A 23,117-nucleotide genomic window follows, 5' to 3' on the forward strand; every position below is an offset into this window, starting at 1 on the left:
GGGATGCACCAAAACAAGCAAGAAGCTGGTCATGGACTTACCCACGCATGTTGGAAATATGTCCTCATTGTTGATCTGGACCTCGATCCAATCCATAAGGAGGTTCATGTACTGGGGAGCTGGCAGGGCAGTTGGCTTCTTGTACTTGAGGTCATCCTGCCAGCGATACTCATATTTGGGGCCCCCTGACATCACAGGGCAGGTCTGCTCGGTACAGAACTCACAGATGGTGCCATAGATGAGGTTGATCCTATTGAAGAAGTCCACCACGTGCACTGCCACCCAGTCGTTCTGGTCCTCCCCACTGGGCAGCTGCACGGCCGCCTTCAGGTCCACACCTGAGTTGAGCGACGCCTGAGCCCGTTTGTGGAGCTCAAACCTCTGTGTGCCAGGTTCAAATTTCCTCTTGGGCCGGAAGGTCTTGTCCTTGTTGAACACCTGCTTCAAGGCTATGGACATGGTCTTTTCCTTCTCTTCTTTTCTTTTGCAGGAAGCAAAAAGGCACCTGGAACTTTTCAGTGAGAGGTCACAACCCAGCAGGGTTTTCCACTGCCAGCCCTCTGGCCCCAGTATTGCGGTCTGCAGCTTTTAATCGCTTTTAAACGGCCCCTTCCATCTTCCTCTTGAATAGTTTCCAAGAGAACCTCATGTTTCTTCCTAAAGGCTGAAGAGAAAAGGGTCTTACTAGTACACAGTTTGCATTTAAGAAATGACAAACGCTTAGATCTGATTTCCACCTTGCTCTGGCAGTACCTACTTCCATCCAAGTATAAGGATGTTGAGGGTACCAAACCCCCAAGGATCTGTGATGATGATTCAAACCACGCAAATAACTCTTTTTCTTCGTGGCCTTGGTCAAATCTCTGGCAACTCCTCCCTGTGTGGTCATTGGTTAATGAACTCTCCAAGGTGTCAACATGAACATGTTAGTCAATGCCCCATCCCCATGCCTTTTATGCTCCTTTTTACAGCATCTGTCCTACTCCCCACTGCCTTTATTGAGGAAGCATAGAATCACTACCCCATCCTCCTAAATATGGCTGATTGGATCAGGGGTGGCTATCATTCCAAACTGGCTAATGTCTCTCCTGGGAATCTAGGATCAGAACCCAGCCTTTGTTAGGCATTGTCCCTGAGAAACAATGAAAACTGGGCCTGGTTGAGCCCTATTTGGACCGCATGCAGTGCAGCTAAGAAAGCTGGTCTGCAGAGAGGGGAGGGAGGAGAGAAGGCTGAGGAAGGAAGGAGAATGGGGGGGGTGGGGAGAGGAAGAAAAAGGAGAGGAAAGGAAAAAGTCATTGACACAAAGAGAAACAGAGAGCACAGCACAAGTGGCTACAGGGAAAGGAAGACAAGAGAAAAAGAGAAACAGTGAGGAGAGTGGCTTCTTGAGTTCCTGATAAGCTTCTAGGAATTGGTTCTAGTTGTTTTTGAAGCCTAGCTATGATTCCAGCTCTTGAGATCCATACGTTTACCCTGAATTTGCCGAATAAATCCCTTGTTTTACTTCAACTAACTTGAGTAGGTTTTGTCTGTTTCCAAGAATCCTCAACTATGACAGCATTTATCACTCCTCTAACTTCATCCTTTACATCTTTGGTATCACACCTTAGAGTTCTGAGGCAGAGGTGTACAATAAAACTTTCTGTGATAATGCAAATGTTCCATATCTTTGTTGTCTAATATGGTACTCACCAGCCGTATGTGCCTATGGAGCACTTGAAATGTGGCTAGTGTGACTGAGGCACTGAACTTTTCATTTTATTGAATTTTAATGAATTGAAATTCAAATGGTCACATGCAGCTAGTGGCTATCATTTTAGAAAATGCAGCTTTGGTTTTCAGTGCTCTCTTCCCTATCTCATTTGACCCTTACAAAATTTTGGTGTGGTTTATAGTAGATGTGTGGTAGTTATTATACCTGGGTCTCTAAGAGATAAAATTACTTGCCTAACAACATAGCTAGTACAGGCAAAGGTAGGATTAAAATCCAGTTTCCTGACTCCTAGCAAATGCTCTGTCCACATAGCCTCCTATTCTAAAAAGTGATGCCCTTCAACCTGTCTCTCCTGCTTGTTCATGAAATCTCTATACCCAGACTCTCCATCCACATATTCCCCAAAGACCACAAGTGTAGACTGGCTGGAGGTAAAGATGGTGTCCTGTGGCTTAGAAACAGAAAGGAGATAAATGATCCACGCAGGGGTCAAGCCCTAGTAAAATGGGCCAACAGCTGTGGCCAGATTCAGAAGAGCCCATCGTGGAATCTGTGAAAATGAACTTGGAGCATGATCTCGACTTAGATGGGGTTTTGCTATTCCACACTCAAGCATGGCTTGGTGATGCAATCAACCTAAAGTTATTCAGGCAAAAACATAAAAACAAAAACACCTGAGACACTGGTATTCCCTCTCACACACTGCTCTTTGCGCAGAACTGCTGATCATTCAGATGATGCCTCCCCTGGCCACTCTCTGCAGCCTCTGTCTGCTCACTTCCTCCCTCTCAATCTCACCCTCTTCCAATTAGGTTTTCACTGAAATGACACTTGGGCGGCGTTTTTGTTTTTTTTTTTCTCTCCTCCTCACATGGAGCTGAGCATACCTCCCCACCCCATACAAAGATAGTCATGTTCAAAGGCAGGTCCCGTGGCATTCTCTGCCTGAGACTGTCTGTGAAATGACACGCCTGGGGTGCTTCAAAATATCACCACGAAGGATATCACCACACAAACTCTGCCAACCCTAGGGAGAGGAGGGAGCAATCTTTCTCCCTAAAAAGAATACCTTCCCAAAGGCTGGCTCTACCTGGAAAGAGGTGTGAGAAAACTGAGGGCACTAAAAGTGCTTTTCCAGAGTAAAAATACGAGCTGGAAGTTGGGAAGATGGAGAAAGGATGGTGCGGTTGTTTTTTTTTTTTTTCCTCTTTTAAAATAGACAATAGTTCCTCTGTATCACAAATGCTTAGTTGCTGACAAAAAAGCAGCAATCATCCATCAGCCGCCTCCTCGTGTCTCCAGCAAATAAGAACTTGCTGTTCTGCTGTTCTGACGATGAGGATGCTGTCAGTTACCATGGACCTCAGAACAGTCTTCTTGCATCACCTTACATGACCCTCAGTATCACTTGTTTGGCTGTTTCCCTGGGGCCTGGAGTATCTGCTTGCATGGACACCAATGGGAAACCTTCCTGCATACGCTGCCAGTCTCCTGTGCACGCCATCAAAAGAGCCTCCATTCTGATGAGAGTGTGTGAATGAGACAGAATAATCATAGCAAATCCTTGTCACAAAACCCTGCAGTGTGGCTGGTACTCACAAATACTTCAGTAAATATTAAAATCTCATGAAGTTTGGAGATTTTTCTTCCAGAGATACTTAGATAATGAACTTCAAGACATCAGTCTCTTGAACCACATGGGTATTTATTCAGACTTTCAACCAGCTTTAAAGTCACTCTTTCTTTTTGCCTCAATGTAAAAGGCTGACTGAAGGGGAAAACAATCATCTTTGGAGGATTATGTCTCAACCAAGTCCCTTAATGTGCCACTACTGGCTACCATTTATTAAACTCTACTATGTACCAGATCCTTTACATGTATTATCAACATTTTATTTTTTATTTTTTTAATGTTTATTTTATTTTTGAGAGAGAGAGAGAGAGAGCGCGCACACATGCATGAGTTGGTGGAGGGGCAGAGAAGAGAGAATCCCAAGCAGGCTCTGCGTTGGTCAGCACAGACCCCTGTGTGGGGCTTGAAACCATGAACCACGAGCTCATGACCTGAGCGGAAGTCAAGAGCCAGAGGCTCAAGGGACCGAGCCACCCAGGTGCCCCAATTATTAACATTTTAATCCCCACTATAGTCTTACATGGTGGATGTTTTTATGACCATTTAAGAGAAAAAGAAATTGAGGCTCAGCTAGATGAAGTAATTTGGCAAAAATCACAAAATTAGTAGAAAGTAAGGCTAAATTTTGAACCCAGAACTCCTCAGCACTAAAACATAGATGATTTTTTTTCTCACTAAAACTGTTTTGAAATCTCACGAACACTTTTATGTTTTCAAAGCTCCTTCACATGTAGATTTCAAAGCTCCTCACAACAAGACTATAAAGAAAGCTAGAACAGATGGTATTTTTATCTCCATTTCACAGATAAGGAAACAGAAACTCTGATCTCCTCCAGTCCTCATTCCAAATGCATTAAACATTCTGCCATGCTCAAACATTACGATGTCTCTTTTGCTCAAACTTTTTTATCTAGAATGAAGCTCCCTGGAAATGCAAAGAGCTGATAGGCAAGTCCCCATGTTTAATGACACTGGCCATCCAGGATGGGCAATAACAATTTCATCATTTAACTGAATGGATGAACAAACAGGCATCTGTGTCTTTATTTGAGTGTCAAATGCTATATTGTGGAAGATACCCAGAAGTTTGAAGTGAAAAAGGGAACAGGAAATCCACCTGGACTTACTTTCCAACCCCAAGCCCCATCAGGACCCTTGCCCATAATTTATACAGTGGGCTTATTAAATGGTTGGAGCAGTGTTTCTCAAATGTTAAGGTGGGATCGTGTTAAAATTCAGGTTCAGATCCAGTAGGTCTGGGGTGATGCCTAAGCATCTGCATTTCTAACAAACTCCCTGGTGATGCTAACTCTACAGCCCACAGATTACACCTTAGGTCACTATGAGAGCTTGCTAGAAATGCAGGCGCTCAGGTCTCACCCCAGACCTGGTATATCTAAATGTGCACTTTAACAAAATCTCAGAAGTATGTACTTTGAGGAGCACTGGGTAGGAGGGCTGCCTGACTAGCCTGGTAAAGGGACAACTGAATATACTTCCATTTGTTGTTTTGTGGACAGTTTGCTTCATAAACATAGTCTTCAGGGGTGTGTGTGTATGCGTGTGTTTGTAGGTGTGTGTGTGTGTGTGTGTGTGGTGTGTGTGTGTGTGTGTGTGTAAGAAGAATGAGGAGAAACTCACTGTTTTGAATACAAATGCCTGATGGTGACAATGACCAGGTCTATTGTTCTGGATTGATTTGGAGAGCACAGCGCCCAGAACCCAGAAGGTTCCCAGTAAATAACTTTCCATAAATGCCAGATGGAATGGGGCTGCTGCTAATGGCTGCTGCAGCCTCACGCAGAAATGCTTCTTTGGCTAAAGAAAATGTAACACTAGCAACAACACAGTTGTTATTCTCTGTCCTTGTCCAGTCTCCAGAAAGGAAAGAACAAGTCATAAGTTTTGCCCCCTGGGTAGAACTATAATAAAATTTTATGTTATGAATAGTGTCTACTACAATGCTGGTTCTCAATAAATATCTGAAGCCAACTGCTCATTCAATCAATGGACATTTACGAAAGACCTTGTATGTGCCAGACTCAAAGCTAGGCACCAAGGACCCAGAGCTGATGAAAACTTGGTGTCTGCCTTTGAAAAGTCCACAATTTGCTGTCTAGTTTGAGGTTAGTTTATCAGCTTTTGCTTTTTAAGCTACAAAGTGAAATGCATCAACGTGGATAGTGATGTGACTTCTTCACAGGATTATTCCAGTTAGGAATGCAAAGGGTACTGAAGAGTGAGGTCTCATGGAAAGAGAAAAATGGAAACCCAAATAAACAGCATAAAATTGACAGGAGCTCCATGTGTTCTCCATATTTTCTGCTTAATAGATCAATTATAGCAATAAAACATGTGCACTATAAAAATATGCACAGAGAATTCGGCCAGCCTGCGAGGGAATGTTGACAAGGTAACTAAGCAACACTGGCAAGGAAAGTTCTTATTTTTCTTTTCCTCTTGATGTCTTCTGCCTTATTAGTTGAAAATTCAAAGTGTCCTTGCCAGGATGAGGAAGAAATGAAGCAATTCTCCCATTCACTCTGGAGAGATCCATCTTTCTAGGTGTGACCACCTCTAAAGAGATGTTGGTAGTACAGAAGGGTGGGCAGGACAGAAAGGAGAGGAACCAAAGCTGGTATTAGTTGGGGAAAGAAGTTCACTATCTCATCTACAGGATGGAGGACTCCTGGCAGGACCAGCCGGCAGGGCGATTCACCATAGGAAGGTAAGGGAAATGCCCCAGAAGTGCCCCACATGAAGGAGGTTTCATGTCATTTTCATTGCTGGGGTCCCAGGAGCTTGGATGGTGCCTGGCACATAGCCAACTTCACTGAATATTTGCTGAATGAACAAAGAGGTGGCAGTAAATGAAAAACCCTTTGCATCAAAGTGAAATCATGGAAGTAAAAACAAATTGAACCTCCTGCACTGTAGTTTTTTGGGGACTCCACCTCTATCTGTAAGCTCAGTGTCAACTCACTGAGGTCTGACATTACCAGCTGCTGGGCCGCTCTGAAGCATCCTCTCCTGAAAGATAAAGACATCTGTCCAACTTCTCTCCCAAATGGACTGCTCTTTTCCCATGTGTTACCTAAAAATTCAAGCTCTTCAGAATTGAAGAACGACTAGCTTGATCTCTCATCTTTCCACCATTTTTCTCTTTATGACTGGAATAGTACATGGAACTCTTTTATGACACCCCAGAAACCGAATAAAAGTAGTTAAGGTTTTTACTTTAAAGGAGTGTGTGAATGAAATGAATATCATCTGACCTTTCTAGGCTCCAATAAGAGACACATTTCTTCCCCCAACTAATATACCTCCCCAACTTCAAGCCACCATATCATTGCATTTTAGATTAGTTGGGAGAAACACACTTGCCTCATTTTAATCTTCAAAGACATGCATGATTTCCGAGTTTCCAAATGGCCATGCTATTTCTGAACCATATGAAGTCAGTATAAGCAGGTACAGCTATATGGAAGTCTGTCACACGACCCTCCCTGTCATTTCTGACATTTCCCCCCTCTTCAACATCAACATTTAAGTTACCCTCTTACTGGTTCAGTCACTTATTTATTCAGTCACCAGCACAGACATTCTACCATTAGAAATGGGAGTAAATGTTCTGAAGAGGAAAACATCACATGCAACCTTGTGCACCACAATGACAGCAACAGCAGTGATCAATCAATGTATGGGTGGCTACAGCAGAGACCTGTAATGGTTCACCATTCACTCACAGACATAGTGACGTCACCATTCAGAAGAGGATGCTTGGTGGGGAGAAAAAGTGAAAAGGGTAGAAGGATAAAAGCGGGTAGGATTTATTTGGTGTGGTTTAATTCATGACATTTTTAGGTTCTGGTGAAGAAAAGACAGACTTAAAAAAAATGTTTTCTTAAAGGGAATAACATTCTCCTAAATATAGGCCTTCTGGAGCCCAGGAGAGATTGGCTCACATTCCCAGTAATGAGGAAGATGGCAAATCTTTGATCCAACCTTGGACAGAATGGATTCAATCCTGAGGCAGTTCAAAAAAAAAAAATAGTGAAGGTAAAATTATTAGAAGATAAATGCTCAGTTGACCCATTAAGTATTTATGAAAGACATCCTAATTATTTTATTAATTTTTTAAAGGGGAGAAAAACTTCTCCAACTCAGTAACCACTTGCGGTATTATTTCCAGATCTTTGCACTAGCTAAAAATATTTCTAGTTAAAAAAAAATCGACATAGGATTTGAGGACCCAATACCTAAGGCATGTAAAAATAAGGAAACGGGGGATAGGAGGGAATGACAGCTACTATAATAGCTGAAATTTAAAAATTAAGGCAGATTTTTTTTCATTTTTAAATTTAGTTTTTAACATATAGTATACTAAATTACATTTTCAGATTTTTATTCAGATTTTTTAACTCATTTTGTGCCAGTTTCAGAAAGTTGTGTCCTTTAAGTAAGTTTTCCATTTCATCTGTTTGTTGAATTTATTGACATGAAGTTTCATAATATTCCCTTATTATTCTTTAAATGTCTACAGACTTGCAATGATAACCTTATTTTGATTTCAAATATTGTTAATTTGTATTCTGCTTCTGCTATGGACTGAATGTGTGCCCCAAAAATTCATATGTAAAACTCTGACCCCCAATGTGACGGTATTAGGAGGTGGGGCCTTTGGGAGGTAATTAGGTTTAGATGAGATCACGGGCGTTGAGCACAATGGTGGAATTAATACCTTTATATGAAGAGGAAGAAACACCAGCGCTTACTCTCTCCACTGTGTGAGGACACAGTGAAAAGGCAGCCATCTGCAAACCAGGAAGAGCGCTCTTACCAGAACCTAACCATGCTGCAATGGACTTCCAGCCTCCAGAACTGTGGGAAATAAATTTCTGTTGTTTAACTCAAAAAAGAAAAAAAATAAGGCAAGTAAAAAATAGATTTTGCTTGTTAAAGCACAGGTGTATACCAGCTGGTGTGATGTCACTCAGAACCCCTATCAGATACTGGGATAAAGGTCATTGTCAATTACCATTTCCTTCTTTCTCTTTGAGACAGGGTATGACAATTCATTCTTGGAAAAGTCTTGCTTTAAAGGGAAAATGTACAAATTCAAGGAAGTTGGTTCCTCTAACTGTCAACAGACTTATTTACTCTTAGCCACGCTAAGTGAATTTGAGTCTCAGGATCTGGAAAATTTTTATACCCGGCACTATGGGAACTTATGTATGACATCTGGAACCACTGCAAGAGATCTCTGAAGGGGAGCGGAGAGAACAAAATGGGCCAGAAGACTGTAAATTGGAAAATACAGTTCTAATTTTCAAACAATACTATTTTTAGCTTGGGGAGATGGGTAGAAGTGAGACCAACTGCAGGCAAGATTTAGAGCAATATAACTCAATAGCTAAGAGCACAGCATCCACAGGTTGCTGCTCATTTGAAAGGGCATATGTAAAATGTCTGGAACACAGTAAGCACTGAGTAATCTGGTCTGCGATTACCATCATCATCCTTTGAATCATATTATGATGCTAGTTTTAACAGAGAGTCAGATTCTTGAGAGGCCAAACAGCTTCTAAGACAAATCTTAGAATGCTTAAAATTCTATTCAACCTAACTATGTAACAGTAACAATAACTAATATTTATTTTGCAATCTATTTTAATTTTTTTAACAGTTCTATGAGTTAGGTATTATTATTATCCGCGTTTTACACTTAGAGAAACTTGAGACACAGTGAGATTAAAACTTTGTCTCAGGTCATAGAACTTGTAAGTAGGCAGGCTGACTCCAAAATTCTAACTTTAATTAAGACTGCTTCTCTAGACATTTTGGGTAGTTCACAACAACAACAACAACAACAAAATGAAAAACAAACAACAAATAAACAAAACAAAAACAGAGGAACTTCTAGGGCAATTTCCTCTAACAGAGGAACTTTCTAGGTTAGGGAAAGGGATGGGAGAAACAAAGACTTAGCCCTATGTACCTGGTCATGTGCCACTACCAAAGCCTTGTATTTCTTGAACCTTTGTGGTTTAGATTCAGAAGGGCTGGATTTTGACTGGCAATGACTCTAACTAGCTATGTCTTTGGACGAGACACCCTTTTTTAGCCTCAGTTTTGCTTTATTTTTTTTTTTTTTTTTTATTTTTTTCTTTTTTTAAATTTTTTTAACGTTTATTTATTTTTGAGACAGAGAGAGACAGAGCATGAATGGGGGAGGGTCAGAGAGAGAGGGAGACACAGAATCAGAAGCAGGCTCCAGGCTCTGAGCCATCAGCCCAGAGCCGGACGCGGGGCTCGAACTCACGGACCGTGAGATCGTGACCTGAGCTGAAGTCGGATGCTCAACCGACTGAGCCACCCAGGTGCCCCCTCAGTTTTGCTTTAAAGATAACAGCACTTATCTCTCAAGATTACTGTAAAAATTAAAGAGATAGTGAAATCACTTCATCAATGGAAAATCATTATGCAGTATGGGCACAGGGACTAATGACAACGAGAACCACAACTGATGACAGAACATGAAGAAATTTCATGAAGTCAAGGAAAATGATTCCATTCAAATATGTGTTTATGACTAAGAAACAGGGCCAGGGAATAGGGATGATGGGAGCCCTGAATAAGAGGAAACAAATCAAATGCTTCCTTCTTGCTCAATTTGGACAGACTTCTGATTCTCAGGCAAAAAGAAATAGTAATCTAAGTGATTTGATGATGCATCAATATTCTCCTACATCTATAGCCTGGTTAGCTCAATACTGTAAGATAGCTCCAGTGTTTCTGCATATAATACAATCTAGTGCATTATTAGGGCAAATTATATCCGTCCTGCCTTCCCAGTAATCCTTCAAACACTTTTGAGAACTGAGTATAAAAGCGCCTCATTTTAACCTTCAAAATGCTTTACATTTAATACAACACATCAGATTACAACTCAGCTGTGACCTCTGCTAGAGTGATCCTGCTGGAGGATTCAACTGCACCCTCAGAAACTCTCAAGAGAGAAAAGACAACCATGTACCTGTGGGCTTTTCAACTGGCTTTGGTGAAAACAGATGGATATAGAGGGTAAGACAGAGATAAAACTGAGACAAATAATTAATGATGTCATCCTCTCTACATGTCTGAACATTCCACAACTGAAAAAGAGGTCTGAAATAAAATGGAATCAAACAAGTAATTGAAAAGGATATGGGCACATGGAGGACTGTGCCAGACCCTACCTCTACAGTCAGAAAGATACAGTCTTGAGTCCAAACTCTACCCCTCAACTGGTTACCCTCCTCAGTTAAACACTGTCTCTGTGTTTCAATTTCTCTTTGAATCAATGAGGGCAGGAGTATCAATATCACAGTGTGTTTGGGGCTAAGTGAGAAAATGTACTAAAGATGGGCAAATGTCAAATGTCATACTTATTAATCCAGACTTCTGTTAGGTTTCGGGTGGCTTCGTGATCATGCAGGATCTGAACCATAATCTGATCTGTTCTTTGACTTCTTTCTTGTAAGAGCTGAGCATCTGACCCTAAAATATATAAACTCTTGGAAAATTTGGGAGCAGAGTTCTGTTCTCCCACTTCTGGATTTTATGAGGATCTTCCCTAGGTACACAATTGGTCTTTCTCTTTTTACTAACGTTGGCTAGGGGAAGTGGAAGGAGTAATTAATTGGTAAATTTTACCAGTATCAATTGGGCATGCTCAGCTGGCTCACCCAGCTCTTGGGAGCTGCCTGCCTTCAAGGAGTGTGCTATTTGCGGTTTCCCCAACTTTCTGAATGGAGGAAGCCTGCTCTCTCCAGTGCTGCATGGGAAAAGTGGGTAACTCTGGGGTGTATTAGCAGGCTCATTTGGCTAACAGACCTAGAGATTTGTCTTCCATTCTGGCTTCCGTAAGCTGATATCTGTTTTTGTTGTTGTTGTTGTTGCGTTAACTTCTTCAGAAGCCATGTAGAGAAGAGTGGCATTATTTGTGTACTGGGGGCCATCCTGGAGACCCCAATATTAGGTTGTGCAGCCTGGTTTGCAAAGGTAGCTGGGTTTTGGTAGAGACTCATTGCGACATCAATTAAAGGAGAGCCCCATACAAGATACAACTTAAAATTTATCTGCAGGAAGTCTGTGCCTACATACCAGGCACATAGTCTTCTCCAGGGTTTTCTCAGACAAGAGAGATAACCCAGTCACAGAGAGCATCTGTCTCAGTTACTGTTCGGCTGCAGGCATAAAGAGAATGCTCAGGGGGCCTGGGTGGCTCAGTTGGTAGAGCATGTGACTCCTTGTCTAGGATCGTGAGTTCAAGCCACACAGCCCCATGTTGGGCATAGGGCTTACTTAAAAAAAAAAAAATACACATTTTTAAAAAGAAGTCATCTAAAATTCACTTAAAAATAAACTTCCTGGGGTGCCTGGGTGGCTCAGTTGATTAAGCATCCAACTCCTGATCTCAGCTCAGGTCATGATCTCCTGGTTCATGGGACTGAGCCTCACACCTGGCTCTGCGTTATCTCTATCTCCTCTCTCCCCCGCTCCCCAGCTCATGTGAATGTGTGTGCACGCACACGCTATCTCTCTCACAATAAATAGGTAAACTTAAAAAAAAAAGAGTGAGAATGCTCAGAACAGAGTACCCACTCATCTGTGAGGTGTTTATAAACCTTCCCCAATAGTCAGTGAGCAGCAGACTTTATAGTCCCATGCTGTATGTGGCTACTGTTCAGGAACATATCACCAGTGTTCTCCATGGGTAATCTAGAAACTTCAACCCAGATGAGGCCTCTTCTTTGCCAAACACATTTGGCACAAATTTCTCTCTGAGTTAAATTTAACCTCTGGTATAAAGTAAGGGGAGAAAGGTGGAGAAAGAAGGGGGGAAAAAGAAGGAGAGGCCAATTATCATTGTCCTGTGACTTCCGCCTCTTGTACATACCTCTCTCGCACACACACACATATCTTGACCTCACACTATACTCCTGAGCTCACATGTCTGGCCCCTCCATCAGTCTGTGAGGGTGGGATCATACCCTAGACTTTACTGCAGTTTGAGTACCTAACACAGGACCCAACATAAATAAGAAGTCATTAGTTTTGCAGTTGAACTGTGTATCTAAGTGATGGCTAATCAAATACTGCACCCATGAACAGTTGCTTCTCCGGTGGAGAGGGCAATGCTCCCGGAATCAGGATGACATGATCAATGAGCACTGGGTGTTGTATGGAAACCAATTTGACAATAAATTTCATATTAAAAAACAAACAAACAAAAAAAGAAAGAAAGCTTTTCAGAAAACAGAGATACTTGACACAAGGTCAGCAGCAGCCACTGGACACGTGGTTCCCCAGGCCAATCTAAACAGCTCACAGGTTTTCATTTTCCAGCATTCACTAAAAAAGTCAGGTCCTTTGGAACTATGTCCAGCCTTAAAAGAATGTTTAAAAATTCATGGTAGATCTTTGTAAAGATCTTTGCATAGTGTTACAAAAATCTCTACCTGTGTGCTTTGTTTAAAAAGTAAGTTTAAAATATATAGCTCAAAGAAAAAATAATGGGGAAGAAAAGAAGTCAATCAACTTGGGTAATTTTTTTTCTAATGGAAGAAGAAAATGTATCCTATTACCTTCTTTGGTGCAAACTCTGCTTCTGTGACTTTGATGTCCATCCCCAGGCCTCTGTTACATCCATCCTTGTCCACTTTGTACCCCTTCATACTGGGTCCTGGCAGCAGGCATTGTGACCCCTTACCTGTGTCCCCACCATCCTGCAGAGTACCAAGGAATTCACTTTCCTCAAGCATGATCCTGCTACCCACCTGTGTGTATGTTGGGAGGCCTGTAAGCAAGATCATTGCTGATATGATTTTACAGCAGGAAGAACCCTCAAAAATCACTTAATTCAATTCAACTTCTTTTTTTTTTTAGATTTTATTAGATATTATTTATTATTATTTAGATTATATGTGTGTGTGTTCAATGCAACCTCTTAATGTATTAAATACAAAAACAGAAACAGACATGCCTCATATCCAGAAAAGTGAGGTGAGATCCACAGTTAGAACAGTCTAGGGCTAAAAGCAAAGTCTCAACCCTGAGGCCAGTGTTCTTTCCACAAAGCCATGAGTCTCTTCAATGGTTAAGCAAAGCTGACACCTAAGCACCCTTCAAAAGGGCCCCCAAATTATTATATTATATATAATTATATAAATTTATTTATTTATTTATTTATTTATATTTTAATCCCCCGGTGGTGGATTTGGGTGGTTTTTAAGGCTTTTATTTTTTTAAGCAAGACAGTCCATTTCTCCCAAATAAAACCTTATGTGGGACCCAATTATAGAAAAATAGATAAAAATTCTCTCTTCTGTGGTATAAGCAGGGAGAAGGACACTCACTCTTAGTCTACCTCTCCCAAGAGGCACAGAAACCTCCCTGAGGACCTTCAGGTTTGGCTCTATAGAGCAGACAGTGCACCAGGCCGCTAATGGCCACTGCACCTGTCAGTGACTAAATCTCTGCCCTGGCCTTTCCTCGGCTGGCCCGCCTGCCATCATCCTTCTTCAGTCTTTAAGGCCTAGACATCTGCCACCACCTCCAGGCAGGCTCTCCTGACCACACTGTTAGGAAGTGACCCTGTCTCCCCTTTGCTACAAAGCTCTGAATATTTAACCCTTCCACTGCACCAAAACAGTCCGAATCATTTGTGATTCTCATGCCCTCCTCCCTGTCTGACCCACCTATGGTCAGGGCCCACCCACCTATCTGGGAGCCCCTGAGTTTCCATCAAATCACACTTCAAACACAAGCTGTCACTCAGGTGAAGTTTCAACCCACCTCTTTACCTTCCCTCCTGACCCTTCCCTAATCTGGCTTGGTTTCTACTCATTCTTTTTAAGTTCATTTGAACCCTTGCTTCTCAACAAATATTTATGAGTTCCACTCACTCTGCTTGAGTTCAACACTCTTCCCCCAGCACTGCCTCCCGTTTGTTCTTTCTCTCCTCTCGAGTTCTGGGGTCTCTGGTAGAAGGTGAATGGTTGCTGAAGAAAAAAAATACACCCCCTACTCACCCAGAGCCATCTGTCCATTGACTATCAAGTTCCCCCTGGACCTCCTAGGGACCATCACAAATGACAGAAGACCAAAATCACCTGGATGTTTGTTCAAAATGCAGACGCTAAGGTCCCGCCCCTCACCTTCAAATGTATGGACTCTGATGCATTCCAACGTTTAAGAACTCCCTAGGACAGGGAGTTTGACACACCAGACCTAGCCTCTCCAGGAGTCCCTGGGCCAAAACTCATTTACTGAGGAGAATGGTCAGGGGAGAAATGTGGCCATCTGGAAAGATGAATGTCCAGCAGTAAAGTGACAGAAAAAGTCCTTAGGAAGAAGGAAGGCTTACCTGAATCACAGTGGAAATAGAGAGGGTGGCCCTTTCCCTGACTGGTCCATCAGCTACACCACCAATGGAAAGCCTGGTCCAGTTAACCACACCCTGCCTGTGTCTGTGGGCCCCTCTATTATACAGGCTGGTGGTTAAGTAAATGAGTGTGTGATCAGACAGCCTGGGTTGACTCCCACATCTATCATTTTCAGCACTGTGGACTCCTGAGCTTGTGCAACATCGCTAAACTTCAGTTTCCTCTTCTACAAAAGGGGATAGAATTAATTCTCTATCACATAGTATTTCTAAGAGATTGAAATGCCTTTATCCAAATAAAGCATGTGACAGAGCACCAGGCACAAATAGGTCTGTCATAAGCACTGGCTTTTAATTCTTATCATTAACACTGCTTTCTTGAACCCACTCATTCATGTGTGTCCCGTCCCTTCTGGACAGAAAACTCTAGGCTTTCTGCTTTCTTTCTCTTAGAAAAACACTCCTAGTGGATTTCACCTGGTAGGCTTGTGATGGTGACAAAATGAGGCAGTGGGTGGAGAGAGGCTAACAGTGGGTCGGCCACCCTGGAGGTACTCTGCAATCGTCCATGATTAGTGAAAAGGCTGATCCACCTTAGCCATGCCCTGGCTGCCAGGAACAGCAGGCTTTCCCTCATCAGAGCTAATGCTCTGCACCTCCTTCCTGCTACCAGGCAGGGGAGACTTTCTGGAGGGCAGGGGCTTGATTCAGGAAGTGTTTCCAGGGCCCAGAGGGAGAAGTTGGCGGGCAAGCCTGTGCTGATTAGACATTTATGCCTATTATTTGAGCTCTTCTCACAGCAGTGCCAGAAAAACTCATCCTGAGTCAATGGGTGCTTTTTTAAATACCAAATATCTCCATTCTGATTTTCTTATGTAAGCACAATGTGTAGACTTGCCAGAAATGTTAAAAATAGACAACCAAAAATCAAAGAGAAAAAACCTTCTCATAGTTTCTAAATCAACCTTGCATGGAAACAGTTACCACACAAAAGTGGGATGGGGGTAATTTTTTCATTCATTTAGGGGAGTGGTTTTTGTTCTTCCTGTTTTTATTCTTTGGATAGTTGTATTTATTTTCCCCCACACTATTCTTTAATGACAAGTGAGGGTGGCCCACTCTTCTTAAAAACAATAAAAGCTAGAGGGGGCGGGGGGTGGGGGGAAGCCTATAAACCTTCCAAAGGCATGGAGAACTTTTGCCCAGAGAAGTGAACTGCTCAAGTAAAGCCATGGAAAACAACTGTGGCCGCAGGCACTGGGCTGAGCCAAGCCCCTGTGGTGAGGACTCACTTTATTTCTGGTCCAAGCACAGAGTCCAGGAAGCCACATCCACTGACTTCCTTTTCATTTAAGATTCTACATTCATCAATATGTCTATTGAGAAGCCTCCATAAGAGATTTCCTCTTTGCTCTAAGAGAGAGGAGGAAAAACAGAAGCACAGTGACCATTCCTGGGAAAACAACACCCGCCCAGCAAGAGATCAAAACAGGTGTTTGCTACTACCTCCTACTCTATTTCCTTCTAACTGCATTTTATTCTTTAAAAGAAAAAAAAAGGCAACTTATTGAGTTTTATTAGTGTTTGATTTTATATAAGTGCCAGATGACTCAAATTCCTTTCGGAAGAGGGTGGTGTAAGAATCTATAAAAACTCTGATAAGCAAAACTACAAACATTGCTTCCACCAACTTTAGTCAATTAAAAAAAATTCAAAGGCTTAATATAGTTGAAGACTGAAAAATACAGAGTTCCACACAGACAAAGCTGTCATATTAAAAAAAAAAAAAGAAGAAAATCTAACAGCCACTTTAGCACATGTCAAATGCAGATTTTTATATAACTGATCAAGATACAATCATTTGCAAATATTTATATTTTAAATCACAAGATGGCTGTTTCCCTACTCCAGAGATTGTGAGTGATTATATAGTGAGCTGATTCTCGTTTGGTCTCCCCTAATTTCCCCTAACCCACCGTGGCTTCTAGAAAAAGACAAAAACCAACAGACCAAGCCAGTGGAGCCAAGGAGCCCTGATTTATTTCAGTTTTGAAAGGGTACTACAGTCAGATTCTCTTTTCTGTAGGGAATGCAATCTGCACCACTGGGCTAGCTGTCCTGCACAGAATACACGTTTTTCTCATCTAGTGAAGTAATCTTGTGAAACGTGAGCACAACCTGTGAAGGCGTCTGGGGGAGGGCAGAGGGGGAATGCGAGGTCGTGCTGGGACATGGAGTCACTCCACCTTCGGCAAGCCTCGCTCGCTCACTTGCTCTCTCAGCACTAGGCTTGCAGGAGGGCCCAGACAGGAAGGAGGCAGGGCCTTGACCTTCAACATTTCCAGTAAGCAAAGCTTTCCGTGCTGGCATCACAAGCCGAGATGGAATTGCTGCCCTGAGAGTGAGGTCCCTAAACTGATCCATATCAGAGAGGACCCTGTGGCTTCTCGGGGCAACACGGGGACCAGAAGGTGGAAAATGGGGGCAGAGTAAAGGGAATTCCAGATCCTTCTCCACCCAAAGGGCTAGCCACAAACTGGAAAAGTAGATGATGGCCTCCATCAACATGATCCCTCAGCATCATCATCTTACTCCAGTTCCACCCCTAACCCCACCTTGTTCACAAGAGGAAGGCATCCTGGCATCCATTTGGTAAGATGCCAACACAGCCTGAGCTTTCCAGCTAGGCACCTGACCTGATTGCAGCCACAGACTCTTGGAAGACCAATCCTTTCATTTTTATAATAGTCTAGCTTTAGGATGTATTTAATTTTATAAAGCCACCTCAAATTGCGTGGGAGGGAGACAAAGTAATTCTAATGATAATCTGCATTTCCTACAACCATATCCCAGTAAACATAAGCAGGTCCTTGTAAGTAAATGTGCTTTCTGACTAATAAAGAAATAAACATACACCTCATTATTCCATGGCCTACCAGAAACTCCTGAGGACTGAGGATTTAGAAGAAATGATTCAAGTGGATTTTCCCTAGACCTCATCAGCCCAACCTACCTCTCTCTGATATTACTTTTTCATCCTCCTCACCAAGGCTGGCTGGAAACACCTCACCCAAGCCAGGAAATGAGTTAAGGCAATGACATTTTTTTTAATGGCACAACCCAGGTCTGCATACCCTAGACTAGGTGCCATGATGATGGGGATGGCATGTACCTGCTGGTTAGAACCTTTCTATTCTTTCTGTTACAAGACCCACAGTTATTTCCTGTTGGGAAATTTTGGAGGGGCAAGAAAAAGAAGACAGCAAGGGAAGAGATGCTCATGACAAAATCTGCCAAAGCCTCTTTGAGGATCTACAATCTCTCCTTCTTAGGAAATAGCAAACAGTCCTTTCAAAATGCGCCTTGAAATCTTGAGCAAAGCTTTTAAAAAGAAATCTCATGTTACACTTGAAAATTTAAAATACGTGTAACGTTTCCCTTAGCAAACCCACCTTAACAATCTATCAAAAGACACATATAGTGGACTATTGTGACAAGCAGATTGCTAGGAGGGTCCCCAATGATTTCTGCCTCCTGATATCTATGCCTCTTGAATCATCCTCTCTGTCTAAGTAAGGGCTGGACCTAGTGATTTACTTCTAGAGAATAAGACTTGGCAAGAGAGATGGGGAGCACTTCTGAGATTAGGTTATAGAAGATTGATTTGTCTTGCTTTCATATTCTTTCACTCTCTCTTGCCTGCTCACTTTGATGAAGCCAGCTGCCATGTGGTGAGCTCTTCTTTGAGGAAGTCCACATGACAAGGAACTGAAGGTGTCTTCCAGTCAGTAGTCAGAATGAAGGCTCTCAGACCAACTGTCCACCGAGAACTGAATCCTGCCAACAACCATTGAGTAAGCTTAGAAGGAGATCCTTCCACATTCCACCCTTCAGATAACTGCAGCCCCAGCTTACCCTTTGGTTACAGCCTTGTGAGAGATCCTGAACTGGAGAACCCAGCTAAGCTGTGCCCTGATTCTTGACCCAAAGAAACTGTAAGGCAATATATGTTGTTGTTTTTGAGCCACCAAATTTTGGGGTATTTTGTTATGCAGTAAGAGTAAATAATGTGGCTTTTAAGCATTGGTCTTTGCAATTGCACACAAAAAAGGAAAACAACCCAAAAGTCCATTCAGGGGGAGCTAGTTCAATCAAGAGTGGTATATCCACATAAGAAACATTAGGCAGCCCTCAAAATATAATGAGATCAAAATTTTTGTATTGAGATGGAAAGATTAGTCCACAAAACTTAAAAAGCAAGTTGCAAAACAGTGTGAAACTTCTAAACATGTCAAACATCCAAATTTCCATTCCTGTAAATTCCAGGCAAGCTCTGTACCCACTGTTCCCATCTCCAAAACTAGCAACTGGAGTTATCTAGTTGCTCCAGGCAAACAAACAAAAGCAAAGGGCAAAATATACACAATGAGTGAGAGAAAGAAGAGAGACTGTTCTACTCTCCTCTTTCCCTTCACTCCGGTCTCTAAGCTCTGTAAAGTCTTCCCATTACAGTCACTATAAAACCAAATTTGCTATGTTGGTTCACAAAGACATAATTTACAGATCTGGTCTCTGGATACTCTTCCTTCGTCTATAATTCCTCCTCTCACTTACCTGCTCTATCCACGTTGGCCTTGATGTTTCTATAACACACCAAGTTCACTATCATTTCAGGGCTGCATTAGGTTGCTAGGGCTGCCATAACAAAGTATCACAGACTGGATGGCTTAAATAACAGAAACTTATTGTCTCATGGTTTTGGAGGCTAGAAATCTAAAATCAAGGTGTTAGCATAGCTGTGCTCCTTTTGAAGGAGCTATGGAAGGATCTATTCTATGCCTCTCTCCTTGCTTCTGGCAGTTTGCTAGCAATCTTCGATGTTCCTTGGCCTGCAGACACATCACCTCAGTCTCTGACTTTATCTTCACATGGTGTTCTTGCTGTGTGTGTGTCTGTCTCTAAACTTCCCCTTTTTAAGAGGACATCAGTCTTAATGGATTAGGGGCCCATCCTACTCCAGTACGACCTCATCTTAACTGATTATAACTGAAATGGCCCTATTTCCAAATTAGGTCACGTTCTGAGGTACTAGGGCTTAGGACTTCTATATATGAATCTGGGAGAGACATCATTCAACCCATAACAAGACCCTTTGCAATCACTGTTCCCTCTTCCTGGAAAGTTCTCCACCCAGTGTGGTTGCCCTGAGGATACACCTCACATAAGGAGCATAACTGGCCAAGAGTCGCAGCTGCTGTGCTCTGAAATCCATTTCTACTTTTGTGCCAAAGCCACACTTCCCACAATCTACTCCTAGTCAGTGACTGAGCATGGCAAGGGTACTATAAGGCAAGCTTGTTCCTGGGAGATGAAAAATTCACCTGACAGGTGTCTTTGGCTCAAGGACTCTCCCACAGCCTTGCCAAACACCCTAGAATGCTTCTACTCCATCTTCCTTCCTCTCCTCTGTCTTTCACTTGGGGTTCGACCTGAGTCACAATCTGAGGGCTCTCTTCCAGGCTCCCACCAGCTCCCTCCCCATTTTCTTTTGAAGTTGGAGAAGAGTACTCAAAAGAGCCATGCACTTTGTTGGATGCTCCACTGTAGCTGACTTGAAATTCTTAATATGTTATTTATGAAGAAGGGGACTCACATTTCATTTTGTACTGAATACTGGTTTGGTTCACAGGGGTTGCCTTAATAAGTTTATTGAAAAGCTAATCCATGACTTGGTTATGCTTCTTGTGGGGGCCCGGGATGCTACCCCAGATATCAGCATGACTCTTCACCACTTCATGTAAGCCTCTGGTCAAATGTCATCTCCTCAGAGAGGCATCTTTTGCCATCCTAAGTAAAGCACACTTGATCCAACCCAGTCTCCCTCTCTCTCTTCCCCATTATTCTGCCTTAGTTTTCTTCATAACTCTATCTGATTTTACTGTACCTTTTTATTGTTTGTTTTGTCTTTCCCTTGAGAATGTAAACTATAAAGGGACAAAGACTTTTTGTTTGTTTCTTATTATACCCCCATACCTATAACAAAGCCAGGCACATGATAGGTAGTCAATAATTAGTTTGTATACAAATTAGTTTATAAAAAAAAAAATGTCATACTGAACTCACCCAGCTCCTTATTCAGTTCTAAACATACAAAAAATGTAGCCCAATGTGAACCTCTTGAGAATGTACTTCACAGACCTAGACAATACAACTGTTTTTGTTTTTGTTTAAAAGACAGGCCAGAAATGAGGACAGACTCCAAAGCCAAAGTAGTAGGCATGACAGTAAATACTGTGATCCCTCAGAGGTAAGTTGAATCTGAATATAGCTGGGGCCAGGGCTGGTATTTTAATGTCCAGGTAAGGACAGGTGACATGGACCTGGGACTGTGAAAGGTAGGATAAAAAAAAATGAAAATAGGGCCAGAAAAACTACCACTGATCCTCAGTAGCTCAGGGAAGAGGCAAGTAAGTGTGTATTCTGCCCCAATCTCAGGGTGAAAAAAAAATGTATCTAATGAAACAACAAGACACCAAGTCTGTGGCATGCATAAGTATGTGGCCTAAATTTACATTGTTTATATTGTGCAAGAATCCAGAGCTTCTAAATCACCATAAAAATGTTCCCAGGACCAGAGAAGTCTGTGTAGAAATAAACTCAAATTGCTCTGTAGAAATATTTTCCTAACTCAGGACTCACAAGACTCCCTTAGATTAAACAATTCCTGTTGAACAAACAAGACAAACAACCAGAGGGAGAGGCCACATTCACAATAAGCAGAAGAATTAGCACCCCAAGAGCTGGTGGTAATAGAATAATGTGATGGATATATAAGCTAATTATATTTATTTTTTAAATAAAAGATGGAATAAAAACTATCACAAAAAAACCCTCTATTAAGAAAGAAAGGCAAGATTTTTAAGAAAAAATAGAATTTTAAGCATTAAAAATGCAACATTAAGTTGAATATTAGATATAGCTGAAAAGAGAATTAGTATCGTGGAAAATGGGTCTGAAAAAATTAATCATAATGTAGCAGAGAGAGAAAAAAGGAGATAGAAAAATATGAGAGGTTGTAAGACATGAAAAGTAGATTGAGAAAATAAAATATGCATTTAATTGGCATTCTATGAGGAAGGAGTAGGAAACTGTGAGAGAAGCAATACTGAAATGATAATGGCTGAAAATTTAACAGAATTAAAGTAATGCCTATACTCTTTATTTGAAACATCACAAGTCTCAAGCAGGATTCAAAAGAAACACACATACACACACACACACACACACACACACACACACACACACACCTGGACACCACTGTGGTAAAATGCAGAATACTGAACCAAGTTGTAAAAGAGAAAGTTGTAAAAGCAACCAGAGAGAAAAAGATAGGTTACCAACCAAATAATGTCAATAAGATTAACAGCAGACTTTTAATCAGGGCCATAGGGGCCAGAAGATAATGGAATAGCATATTCAAAGTGGTAAAAGAAAATAGTTGTCAAATTAATACTCTATATCTAACTGCATTACAGTTCAAATATGGGGCTGAAATAAAGACATATTCATACAAAAAATAAGAGAATGTCCAATTCACAGATGGTCCCTGAAAAAAATATTAAATAATAATATATTTCAATATGAAGTAAACTAAGAAAAAAAGATAAATGATGATGAGCCAAGAAGCTAATAAACATGATAGTAAATAAGTAAATACCAAATGTTTAAAACGTTTTCTTTTTAAAATTATGGGGTAGTTATAAAGAACTCGGAAGTAAAATATTAGGTACAATAATATGGAAGGACAAGTACATTAAAATATTCTAAGGTCCTTGTGTTGTTTGGTATGAGAATAGAGATTCTGAATACTTTTTTTTAATTTAAAGCTAGTCATGCATACTATAATTTTAGGGGAAGTGGCAATGGGGATGAGGGAGAAAAAAATGGAATGTGTAACTTCCAAAGTAGTAAAGTGGAGAAAAAGAAAAAAAAATAATACCCAAATAAGACTTATACAGACAAATAAAACTGGAAAGAATGTGCCATTAGCAGATCCCCATTAAAGAAAATTTAAAGAATGTAATCCAAGAAATAGACAATTGGTCATAGATGTAATACATATAAATGGAGATAAAAGAAGAAATTGTGAAGATATAAGATGCAAGATATAAGATCTCATGATATAAGAAAGACTTAAAAGGACACAAAATGGTAAATATATAGATAAATCAATACAAACATTGACTATGTAAACAATAAGAGAAACGATGCCTTGTGGGCTTAAAAAGTACATAGATTTCTTTTTAGCATAGGAGTTGGTATGGCATAAATGGGAAGGG

At 41.4% G+C, this 23,117-nt stretch overlaps 1 protein-coding gene and 1 long non-coding RNA gene across 9 annotated transcripts in view; one reads left to right on the forward strand and one right to left on the reverse strand.

Moving 5' to 3' along the window:
* MOB3B (MOB kinase activator 3B) overlaps positions 1 to 23,117 on the reverse strand; it is a 203,878-nt gene that overhangs the window by 124,498 nt on the left and 56,263 nt on the right. For 7 of the 8 annotated variants that reach the window (XM_060609600.3, XM_060609596.3, XM_060609603.3 and 4 more), the window contains exon 2: positions 42 to 664. In XM_060609600.3, coding sequence (XP_060465583.1) covers positions 42 to 459 — 418 coding nt within the window. In that variant the 5' untranslated portion in view covers positions 460 to 664. Of the gene's footprint in view, positions 1 to 41; positions 665 to 18,485; positions 18,616 to 23,117 lie in introns of all 8 variants that reach the window. The other variant, XM_060609598.3, reaches the window with a different exon arrangement.
* LOC132663370 (uncharacterized) lies at positions 5,797 to 6,593 on the forward strand. The gene is made up of 2 exons (XR_009603030.3): positions 5,797 to 5,915; positions 6,028 to 6,593. It is a non-coding gene; the product is annotated as an uncharacterized LOC132663370 (long non-coding RNA).

The sequence above is a fragment of the Panthera onca genome, chromosome D4 (assembly GCF_046562875.1).
Source record: "Panthera onca isolate mPanOnc1 chromosome D4, mPanOnc1 haplotype 2, whole genome shotgun sequence".
Lineage (NCBI taxonomy): Eukaryota > Metazoa > Chordata > Mammalia > Carnivora > Felidae > Panthera > Panthera onca.